The 11,568-nt window shown below is 46.7% G+C and overlaps 2 protein-coding genes across 3 annotated transcripts; both read right to left on the reverse strand.

The window, feature by feature from the left end:
* Positions 1-82: 82 nt before the first annotated feature.
* Positions 83-2,256, reverse strand: tmem60 (transmembrane protein 60). Of its 2 annotated transcripts, none has more exons than XM_067234887.1 (2): positions 2,128-2,256; positions 83-1,822 (listed from the first exon to the last, which is right to left on the reverse strand). In XM_067234887.1, exon 2 carries the CDS (start codon positions 1,810-1,812, stop codon positions 1,408-1,410), a length of 405 nt encoding a protein of 134 aa, XP_067090988.1. In that variant the 5' UTR covers positions 1,813-1,822; positions 2,128-2,256; the 3' UTR covers positions 83-1,407. The 2 variants fall into 2 exon arrangements, with proteins under 2 accessions (XP_067090988.1, XP_067090987.1); XM_067234886.1 differs by having other exon boundaries at positions 83-1,872; positions 2,128-2,240.
* A 469-nt stretch (positions 2,257-2,725) lies between these two features.
* Positions 2,726-10,410, reverse strand: LOC136941872 (proline-rich protein 5-like). The gene is made up of 11 exons (XM_067234512.1): positions 10,261-10,410; positions 8,646-8,782; positions 7,180-7,290; positions 6,963-7,043; positions 6,298-6,346; positions 6,072-6,129; positions 5,803-5,894; positions 5,566-5,706; positions 5,291-5,429; positions 4,829-5,092; positions 2,726-4,739 (listed from the first exon to the last, which is right to left on the reverse strand). Exons 2-11 carry the CDS (start codon positions 8,780-8,782, stop codon positions 4,495-4,497), a joined length of 1,317 nt encoding a protein of 438 aa, XP_067090613.1. The 5' UTR covers positions 10,261-10,410; the 3' UTR covers positions 2,726-4,494.
* Between the last annotated feature and the right edge of the window lie 1,158 nt (positions 10,411-11,568).

The raw sequence follows: 11,568 nt of genomic DNA on the forward strand, positions 1-11,568 counted from the left end.
GCTGAACTCAACAACCACTATGTCTTCCTCCCCCTGGGGGGAAGACAACACAAAGCCCCAATGCTACAGCAAGGAATGTCAAATAAGGGGCTACTAGTAAACAAGGCACACTGTAGAGTAAGTGTTAGTGGAAGCCTTGTATAATACACACACATTTGATTAAAAACGGGTAAAAGGTTTACTTATCCGAATGTATTGATCAGATTTCAGCAAAACAAACTGCCAGTGTAGGTTAGAGCCAGTACCAGCTAAACAGTACTCTATACCAGCTAAACACTCTATAGTCTATATGTTGAAAATTAGTCTTGTTTATTCATTTTCTATTAGAATTTACAAATAGTATTGGATTCACAATGTCTGGATGAACTGATCTTACCAATGGTTTGATTTGACTTTATTTACACAATTTCTAACCAGGGAATTTACTGAATGAGCCAGGCTTATGTAAGTAAATTTCCCTGACATAAACCTGGCTTATTCCGTAAACTGGTTTTATGGACCAGCCCCAGGTCACGACTCCGATCTGAGGATGTTTCAACTATATGAGCTCTACATGAGCTCAGCTTAGTGACACGCGTGCCAGACAGGAAATTATCTCACAAAAAGGGGTTCAATGAGGAAGTGAATATATTCTCCTCAACAGTTAACATTGAAACCACAGCGACCAACAGTATCTAAAATGTTTCTCAGCCTATTGACATAATTTGCTTCTTTCTGATGAGCCTATAGATTTAATATGAGGCAATTACACTCTTGGTCAACACCAGTGATCTCAGCCGGGGGAGTTTGTGTGATAAACTGCATTTTAGAACCCTGAGCTTCTTCCAATCACAGGCTCCCCCCTGTCGACCTCTGACCAGCGAATCAAAGAGAGGTAATTCCTCTGGGAGGTAAAATTTGTGTGCTGACATGCGTCTTCCCCGCAGAGAAGAATCATCATTACACCAAACACACACACACACTGCCAGTGACACACCAAACACACACACACACACTGCCAGTGACACACCAAACACACACACACACACACACTGCCAGTTACACACCAAACACACACACACACACTGCCAGTGACACACCAAACACACACCCACACACTGCCAGTGACACACCAAACGTACATGTGATTCTGTAGTTGAAGTCTCAAACAGTCACAATAATCTCACGTGGCATTAAGAGTCCATAATCAGTTAGGACACATACATGTATCTCTGTCTCATGTCCCCCCTACTGGGAAAGAGAAGTTAATGACAGTCTATGACCTATAATCCTGAAGTCATGTGGATCTAAGAGTGAGCCACTCCTGATGTTCTATGGATAAATCAGTCAATGTTCCATTTCCTTCTCACTGTTCATTTTAAGGGATTTCACCACCAAACCCCCCACATCTTCCCTCTACCTCTCCTCTCAGTCCCTGCGGTAGTGGAACACGTTGTAGCCCAGCTCCACCAGCGCCCCGACCAGCAGGGTCCAAAGGGGGACGCACACCACGCTCAGCCACAGGTCCATCAGTCGCTCCAGGCGGGCACACAGCGCCAGGCAGAACCCCAACTTCAGCAGTATGGCCACCAGGTACCACACCTTCCGCCTCACGTTCTGCTGGCCATCCCGCGGATCGTACCCGGGCTTACAGCGGCCCGCCATCTTCACCACCAGCATGAGGATGAGGATGGTGTCGAAGGTCCAGACAGGGAGAAAGATGAGGAACCAGTTCCACTGGATCTTGGAATCCAGCTTCAGGACCAGCATGATGAGGAATATTAGGGTGAAGACCCAGGAGAGGAGCACGCGCTGGGCCAACGACATGTTCATTTAGAACAGGCTGCTCAGGAAACACAGAGCGCCTAGCTAGCAGGCTGAATGAAGGCCAGGCTAGAAGTAAAATAGAGAAGTTACAATGCAGTGTCAGGCAAGACAATATAACCTTACAAACCCCAATTTAAATGAGATACTGAATCTAATACGAACTAATGAGCTCAAAATAGAGTACTGTAGCTAGATATTTATTAAATATAACCAACAGTTCCTGTAATTTCCTGAACAGTGACAACGAAATAGTTCACACAGTGCAGTGCTTAGTTAGCGCGAACCAGAAAGCTAACATCGTCGTCGTCGAATACTGCTTACCTTGCTCCAATTGCGTTATCAATTTTAGGAAAAATGTGTGAAAATGTTCAGATACTTCCAACAGTAAAACTACGACGTTTCATTAGTTTTTTATTCCATGCAAACGCTTTGGGTGCTTAACATGTTTGGGAGGGCAGGACCCATTAACGTAAAATGTATATCCAATCTAGTTAAAGGACGGTGAGCAGCGCTGACGCACCAATGTACATTGATACGTTTTTTTGTCTCGATACATTTACGACTAAAGACCTTGAGAAAAAAAAAACACTTTTCCGAATAATTATGTTTTATAATAAACACAAGAGAAGATAAACAGAGTGAAGACTCCAGAGATAGTGAGTAATCTGCACTTCCGGCCGCTGAAGAGATTGGACCTAAACGTATCAGGTTTACTGGTGTTTATATTCCGGTTTCAGAGTACGGAACCCGCCCACAATCCGACGATTGGCTGTATTCTATGCTAAACACAATAATAGTTGATAACTAATGGGCGCTTTTTTGTCAATCATTGCAAAAAAAAACATCTAATTGGCTCAGAATGTTGCAGTTAACGACCATAAGAAAAATAATAGGAAATAACACTAGTCGCAATAATAAATACTGTATCCATTTATATTTTAATTAAAGTCTGGTAGTACAAATGAATGAAAATTACATCCTTTAATAAAAACGTGTCATTACAGATTGTCCAAAAAAGTATTACAAAAACTCTTGAGGTAAAACATTATTTAAAAAGCTTCAGTTAAAAAGCCCTTATTCAAATCACAATTCAAGTTCAAAAGCTCACTTCACAATATATAGCTGTAAGCTGTCCTAAAAAACACATACTTTTATTTACAAAGTTGAAATGCATATGCAACAACATTTGTCATAATTTAACCCTCTTTTCCTTGTCACATGTAAACAGTAAACAATAGTATGTCACTCTTAATTATGGGTATATCATGAGAGTGTACACACTTCAGTTTGGTGTACATTAGTTATGTTAAGACACAATTTAAGAGATTTAATGACATTCACAAGTTTGCTAAAGCAACTTCGGTTGCTGGTAACTTCAAAAATCAATTGGACAATGGCAACTTCTCTAGCCTCTGTCACTGAAAACTCAAGGATTCTCATGTCTAAATGTCAGATGGCATCATATTTATATTTGCTAATCAAGTTCTTGCAAAATCATTTTTTGATAAACCCACTGCTGCCCTCTGCTGCCCACTGCTGCCCTCTGCTGCCCTGGTGGCTTCCTCATTGGCAAGCAGCAGAGGGCAGAGGGGACAGCAGGGGGCAGCAGAGGGCAGCAGAGCGCAGCATCTGCTCTTACAATGCCCCATAAAAGAAAGACATCAAATATCCACGATAAAGGAGCAGACCTACTTGGATGTGATCCTATGATGATACATCTGTTTCCTAAATAAATGCTGCCTAAAAAGAGGTCTCCTATTGGGAGCCGTAAGAGTGCACTTAGCCATGGAGTATGAACAGACCGGGTCTGGTCTCTCACCTACCGGCGAGAATGAGGACAAATGTACATCTGACCTCAGATCCTAAAGGCTGGTTCTAGACTAACTATCTCTGCTCTCCCTTCCGTACCCCAGAGAGTCAGTGCAGCGGAGAGTCAATGCAGAGGAGTCAGAGCAGAGGAGCGTCAGAGCAGAGTCAGAGCAGAGGAGTCGGAGCAGAGGAGTCGGAGCAGAGGAGTCAGAACAGAGGAGAGTCAGAGTAGAGGAGTCAGAGCAGAGGAGAGTCAGAGCAGAGGAGTCAGAGCAGAGGACAGTCAGACCAGAGGAGCTAGAGCAGAGGAGAGTCAGAGCAAAGGAGCCAGAGAAGAGGACAGTCAGAGCAGAGGATCCAGAGCAGAGGAGTCAGAGCAGAGGAGTCAGAGCAGAGGAGCCAGAGCAGAGGACAGTCATGGCAGAGGAGTCAGAGCAGAGGAGTCAGAGCAGAGGAGTTTGAGCAGAGTAGTCAGAGCAGAGGACAGTCAGAGCAGAGGAGTCAGAGCAGAGGAGAGTCAGAGCATAGGAGTCAGAGCAGAGGAGAGTCAGAGCAGAGGAGAGTCAGAGCAGAGGAGTCAGAACAGAGGAGCCAGAGCAGAGGAGCCAGAGCATAGGAGTCAGAGCAAAGGAGTCAGAGCAGAGGCGTCAGAACAGAGGAGTCAGAACAGAGGAGTCAGAGCAGAGGTGTCAGAGCAGAGGAGTCAGAGCAGAGGTGTCAGAGCAGAGGCGTCAGAACAGAGGCGTCAGAACAGAGGAGTCAGAGTAGAGGTGTCAGAGCAGACGAGCCAGAGCAGAGGAGAGTCAGAGCAGAGGAGGCAGAACAGAGGAGAGTCAGAGCAGAGGAGAGTCAGAACAGAGGAGAGTCAGAACAGAGGAGTCAGAGCAGAGGAGGGAACTCTATAAATATCCCGTCTGAGTCAGAGTCTGCTGACTCCAGCACCTGTCCCACGATGGTCTCCGGGCTGGAGGAGCTGCTGGGGGGGGGGGATGGACCCTTGCTTAGGTCAGAGAGCGTCATGGTGGCCTCTGCTCCATGCAGGGGGCCTGGGGAGTGTAGGGGGGGGAAGGAGGGGGACGGGAGTGGGGACTCCAGGGCTTCTCTGGCCCCTCCCTGCATAGTACCTGGAGAGTGGAGAGCATGGCTCAGGCTGGTATGGCAGGATACACTCAGAATACAACCATACACACAGGAGCTTAGACACAGACCCTACCTGTGAAGTGGGCACCCACACAGAGCCTGTTGGAGGATGAGACAGACAGGTCAGTGCCAGAGGCCACGCCCTGATCCTCCAAACAAGATATCATCTCGCAGGCGGAGTGCCTGCGGATGCCGCTGCTGCCCACAGAGCCTGCGTCCGGGTCGTACTCTGCCACCGGGGTCAAGAGCAGCGGGATGTTGTAGCTCTTGGAGCGGACCACCGGGTTCTTACAGGGAGGGTCGGCGGGGGTGGGCCAGGACCACTGCAGACGCTTTTCTGAGACATATGGATGGAGACATTCATGAAGATGTACTGTAGATGTGTTGATGGTGATGTTGCAAAAGGTTCAGGTAATGGAAGAAGAGAGACAGGCTGCATGTCTCACCTGCACACAGATGTTACACAGCACGCAGATGTTACACAGCACACAGATGTTACCCAGCACACAGATGTTACCCAGCACACAGATCTTACCCAGCACGCAGGAGCAGTGAGACATGCTGCCGTCTCCAGAGTAGAGGCCGTGGGAGCCCAGGTAAGGAGACGCCACCTTCTGCACCAGAGCCTCCAGCCTCAGGTAGTCCTCACTGCCCCCCCGAGCCTCATGAACCCCCTGCAAACAGACAGACAGGAGCTTGACATGGAACAGGTCAAATAAACATATAGTGTGGTGTATACTGTGTGTATGTCTGTTTGCGTGTGTATGTGTGTGAGCATTAGTGTATGTGTGTATGCGTGTGTGTGTGTACCTGTAGAACGAGGAGCATCTGAGTGATGGAGGGCGGTACGCGTGCACGCGGGCGAGACAGGGCATCATCCAGCTTCACACTCAGGACGATGGTGTTCCTGAAGTGCAGCAGGGCAAGCTGCCTCACTGACGGCTCCTTACCCTGAAGGAGGAAAGACGATGACCAAGAACCATTAGACCAATCAGAGCAGATCCAACCAGGGGGCGGGGCTGCAGGCTGAGAGGGGACATCTGGTACCTGGACCGGGTGAAAGATGGCCTGCAGCATCGAAAGGACGTCACCAAAGAAGAAGTCCCACGTCTCGGCCAGTGAGTCCAGAAGCTTCTGACCTACAGATCGCCATGGGAACAAACCACAAGCCGCCCCACAAGACTGGTGAAAAGACTGTAAACTGAGTTGAGGAAGATACTTCAAAGGGACAAAACCATGAACTGACAGATTCTCAAGATTCTGACTCATCATCAGTTTGTATGCTGCGTTGCAGCATGGATCATGTTCAATCCTACCTTCATAGAAGCGTATCTTGTCACGTAGAATGACCATCCCCTTAGTCAGCAGCTGGTTCTGAGGAACACAGACGGCAACAAGTAAACAACAAACTCTACTGAGGTATCAAGATTTAAACACCATTTCTAACAACATAGAGAAACATGAACTACAAAAACCACCGTTGACTTCCTGATTGAGTCCACATGTACTGTAGGGCAACGTGGCAACAGAATCATTGATTACCTGCAGGTATTCTGTAAAGAAAGACCCGAGCTCTGTCTTCAGAAGATGTCTGAGCAGAAAGAAACAGATGGAGAAAGAGTTAGGCTTCTAGAGTCCACACTTCTTTATATACGTGTGTGTGTGCATGTGTACATATATATATATATGGGAGTAGTATTTTCAGAGTAGTACTTAACAATTATACTAGAATGGAGCTGATTGCCGTCTTTCATCTAACTAGTTTTACTGCTGAAATACTGTGTAGAATGTTGTGATTATAAGCAATAACAGTAAATTGAATAAACAGAATAATATTAATTATATTAAGGCATATTATGGTTTGTACATACAGTCACATTAATGGGAAGTTCACACTAGCAAAATGGAACCTTTAAGCGCATGTGTGTCGACTCAGGGGGTGTCTTATGCAGCATGTGTTTACTGGCCAGTCCCATAGGCTGACAGAGTAAGATATTAGTGTCTGGTCTTCAGAGATAGTGAGGTTTCTAGCCAGATCACATGACTATCCCCCCCCCCCCCACACACACACACACACACACACAAACAGCTACATGTTATTGTTATCATAGCAATGTCATAATGCGGACATGAATAATAAAGAGATAACTATGTCAGCTGAACTCATTTCATGGTTATTTATTAAATAGGGTGTGTGTGTGACTGACCTGACACCTTCGTTCAGGACGTAGAGTTCGTTGTCTGCAAGGCCCTTCCTTTGGAAGACAGCTATGACCGCATTATGGATGCTGGCACACACACACACACACACACACACACACACACACACACACACACACACACACACACAGGCAGCAAGTGTCACAGAGGGTTGTCCCCAGTATGGTGGCTCTGTGACAGGGGGACAGGAGACAGCAGCAGTACCTGTTCCAGGTAGCGTTGGCTCCAGCTCTCTTCTGCTTGTCACCCCGCTCCTCAGGGGAGCCCAGCTCACTGAGGCTGGGGGAGCTCATCAACTTCAGCCTGTGCAGGGTCCTCATGGCGAGGATGAGGGAGGCAGGGAGAGAGAGACAAGGAAAGACAGAAGGTGGAATAGAAACACTAAGTACTGAGTACTATGAAGATATTAGCCACAAGACAAACTGAGAAACAGGGAGAAAAGACTGAATCAGACATGAAAGAGGAGGGAGAAAGAGAGACAGATTGACAGAAGCTGTGTAGCGGCCAGAGAGACTAGGAAGAGAGAAGAGGACTGTGAGAACCAGGCGTGAATGATAGAGATTGAGAAAGGAAGAGAGGCAAGGAGGGAGGAGCCCTGTGGGAGGGAGGAGCCCTGGCTTGACCCAGCCGCTCGGAACTTACAGGAGAGAAAACAATAGCTATCCACAGAGGTTTCTTCTGTACACATGAAACACATACCAGTACAATTCAGTCATTTACAAACACAAATCAATATGCACACAGAAGATTAGTAAGGCTGCAAGTCTAGGGTTAGAGGCATGGGATATGTGAAGGTTTGTGGGTTAGAGGTTAGGGCAATGTAGAGGTCTATTGATTAGAGGTAAGGGTGTGTGGAGGTTAGGGTTGGAGGCTAGATGTCATAGAGGTCTGTGAATTAGAGGTTGTGGTGGAGTGGGGATCACTGGACTAGAGGCTGGGGGTGTAGGTTTGTGAATTAGAGGTTGTGGTGGAGTGGGAATCACTGGACTAGAGGCTGGGGGTGTAGGTTTGTGGATTAGAGGTTGTGGTGGAGTGGGGATCACTGGACTAGAGGCTGGGGGTGTAGGTTTGTGGATTAGAGGTTGGTGTCTGTTTGAGGTTGCAGCAGGAAGCAACATAAACAGGAAGCAGACACACAATAAAGGGCAGATTCCTGCTCCTCCATTCAACACAGCTGGGGATGTTGGACAATATAAAAGACTGTTATAATACTTCTCTTATGTAGAAACAGCTTGATAACCAGGACCAGTTAAGACTGACAAGGTTTCACAGTTTAAATTCAGATCTAACCCGACTGAGAACAATCTGCTCACACCAAAGCCACCGAACAATGGACCCCTTGAACATTGCCTCCCACAAGCACACAAATACACACACGCATGGCAGATACACACACATTCTGGATGGCTACACACACACTCTCCCTTTTCCCCTAGAATTCCACAACCACCATAAAATGTCACACTCCCTAGTTTTTGATGACAAATGCACATCAACAGTACATCACCCTAAAACCCATATGTAAGGTATTGGTTATTACACAGAGAATCACCACACCTCCCTTTAGGACCCAGACATGCTGACTAACAATGAGCATCACATGAATGTATCTGATTATCAGATGCTGTATAGCAGCATTCAGCGGGTTAGTCCTGGGCTGGGATCCTCACCTCCTGATTGGGTGGTCGTTGCTCTCCATGTCGGGGCTTGGGGGAGGGGCAGAGAAGGCGGTGAAGTTGAGTGACAGCGGGCGGGGGGAGGGGCGGGAGGGGCGGGACGCGTGCCTCCGACGCAGACCGTCCAGCATCTATCAGAGGAGAGGGAGGGCAGAGCAACATTCATTATTAGGAGCAGCGACCCCTGAACCTTCTCCTAATGAGGGACTTGGGCACAGAGGCCATGCTCAAGTGCTCAGGGTCAACAGTCTCCCACACAACGGCTGTCTAGAGACCGTCTGTCTCTGGACAGCCTACTGTACACTTACCGTCTGTTAAACAATGTCTACTGTATTTCAACATTGAAAGAAATGTTATGCAATGAATTTACGAGAATATGACAATCCCCAAACACACACACACTCTGAAACACACACACACACACACTCTGAAACACACACACACACACTCTGAAACACACACACACACACACAAACACTCTGAAACACACACACACATGTAGTAAGAGGCAGAAAGAGGAATAGAGAGACACTGTGTGGAAACGCGTCTGTAATACTGGCAGACATCTGGCATAACAATGCTGGGAAGTGTCCTGCAACAGTACAAGAGTGCCACCTGGTGGACACCAGAGAATCAACAGTCTAGGTGCACAGTGACAGACAAAGAGGTGGCACACTGACAAAGGAAAAAACACCCTTGTTATAAAAAATAGAGAGGGGACATTTTATACATCATTGGCGCTATACTACCTGCCCAGCGTCTAATCTGCAGCTCCCGACCCGTCAGTCCATTTATGAGACTACGCGTACACACATCTAGATTTCAGTCAGGGAATTTGAGTGTCATCATGTTTGAATGACACAAATAGCTGGTCTTTGTAACCAAAAATAATCAAATGAAACGTACAAACTCATCTTTTCTAGGGGGAAATCCCACCTCCTCAGGGTGTCTGGATGAGAGTGAGGGGGTGAAGGGGCTGCACTAAACACATACAAGCATGCAAGCATCAGGATGGAGAACAGGAGAATGAGGGGTTATTCTAGGTGAATGGTGTGAGTATGCCAGGTGTGTACCGTCTGCAGATGTGTCTGCAGTCTCTCTCTCTCTCTCTCTCTCTCTCTCTCTCTCTCTCTCTCTCTCTCTCTCTCTCTCTCTCTCTCTCTCTCTCTCTCTCCATCTCTCTCACACACACTGTCTGCCCCACATGCCCCTCGTGCCCCCGCGCTGTCTGAGTATTCAGCTTTTGTCTGATTGTCTTACAGTATACAGATTGTTATATATCACACACTAAGAAATTTCCACCCCGTATATTAATTATAGCATCCCAATAGTACAATGTACGGTTTAAATTGAGATGCTTTAAGGAAGTATCGCCATTTAGGAATAGAACAAGATGTCCACGTTAACCCAGGAGAGGAGTAGCTTTGACAGTTGTGAGATTACAGAGAGTAAGAAAAGGCACATGTTGGCCACAGGATCCATAGTACATTATATAAACAGTGCGACCGTATTGCGCAAACATAGCAGTTATTGGCTACGTGGCCCAACAGACATAGCCTACACACAAGTTAGAAGCACATTGCTACCCGCGGTGTGCTAACCTACTCACCGTTTTCTCTCTTGTCGTGTTCTTTAGGGTGGAATTAAATTGTTATCATCTATTGGTCATAGGCTACAGCCTACACGAATCCACGACCATCTGAGGGGAAAACCTCAGTTTAAGTATCTCACTGCTGTAGTCCCAGTCCTCCCAGACACAGTTACGGGATGCGCAGCAAACTACCTATGGCTCCGTAGTCATTCTTGGAGCATGTATGCTCGCTCCCGTGTTGTTTTGAAGAGATGCTATCCACACGCCTCGCGTGTTTGCGCCTCTGAGGATACGTGAACGCGCAATGTGCAGCAAGTCTACATTCGAAAATATACTGTAATATGGAGCCTATCTAACTGGAATATGTTGGGCTGATAGGCGTACATTTATGGCCGAAGGGGCGCATCCCCCCTGGTTTGAGATGGCTTTGAACCCCCCCTCCAATAAAAGCATGCAGATGATGTGGGCTGGCTGTGGCACTTTTAGTGTCACCTCCACTTCTGAAGTGAAACGCTCCTGATTGGGCTATGAAGAACACAGAAAAACACACATACACACACAGGGCCGGTCGTGCATACACACTCGCATCTACATCCCAGCCTGGAGCATTTAGCGGCCACGATTTACATTTATTTCGACTTGGTCAAAAGCATAGCAATTTCAGACCCAGAGAGTTCTCCTTTATTCGCAGAACGAGGCTACACCCATGCTAGGTACAGCGTCGAAGAGGGGTGGTCTAAGCATATATATATGTGAGATATTAGAGCCGCAGGGTTCACATACATAATGAACTATATATAAAAAGCCAAGCCTGGCAGTGAAGAGTAGTGTTCTATATACAGCTCTGACCCCAATTTACCCAGTTTAAAAAGCGGCAAGGGGCCACTTCTCTCCGCCATCTGTCGCGTCACGGTAGTAGTCGCAGGCGGACACCGGATAGTCGATTTATATACAAGGAATTTGTTTTATTTATTTATATTTAAATGATCACAGATGTGGTCCGAATCCCACGTTATGCAGCTTTATAGACGATTCAGACCTGTTAGACTGTATTTGATGGAAATAATAGTAGGCTTTGAATTAGCGGCCAACTACATCTACACTGGAATTTAACGAATTATTTCTTTAGAGGCCCTTTATCTGACATTGCAGCTATCACGCACTGCAGTAAAAGCAATGCATATTTGAATTAATTAACCTACTTTCCAGTATCACAATTAACGAGCTATTAACCTGGGACCATCTACAGACAAGTTTAGGCATAGCCTGAGCGCCTCTGGGCATGAGGGAACTAGACAGGTCTGGCAAGCAATATTTCTGTGGGCT

Source organism: Osmerus mordax, chromosome 4 (assembly GCF_038355195.1).
Source record: "Osmerus mordax isolate fOsmMor3 chromosome 4, fOsmMor3.pri, whole genome shotgun sequence".
Lineage (NCBI taxonomy): Eukaryota > Metazoa > Chordata > Actinopteri > Osmeriformes > Osmeridae > Osmerus > Osmerus mordax.

Excerpts from the sequence above, each read along its gene's own strand:
- tmem60 (XM_067234887.1), bottom strand. The coding sequence starts at position 1,812 with ATGAACATGTCGTTGGCCCAGCGCGTGCTCCTCTCCTGGGTCTTCACC.
- LOC136941872 (XM_067234512.1), bottom strand. The coding sequence starts at position 8,782 with ATGCTGGACGGTCTGCGTCGGAGGCACGCGTCCCGCCCCTCCCGCCCC. Across the intron at positions 6,347-6,962 it reads GTCCTGAACGAAGGTGTCAG|ACATCTTCTGAAGACAGAGC; the intron begins GTCAGTCACACA and ends CTTTCTGCTCAG. Across the intron at positions 4,740-4,828 it reads TGTGGGTGCCCACTTCACAG|GTACTATGCAGGGAGGGGCC; the intron begins GTAGGGTCTGTG and ends TCCACTCTCCAG.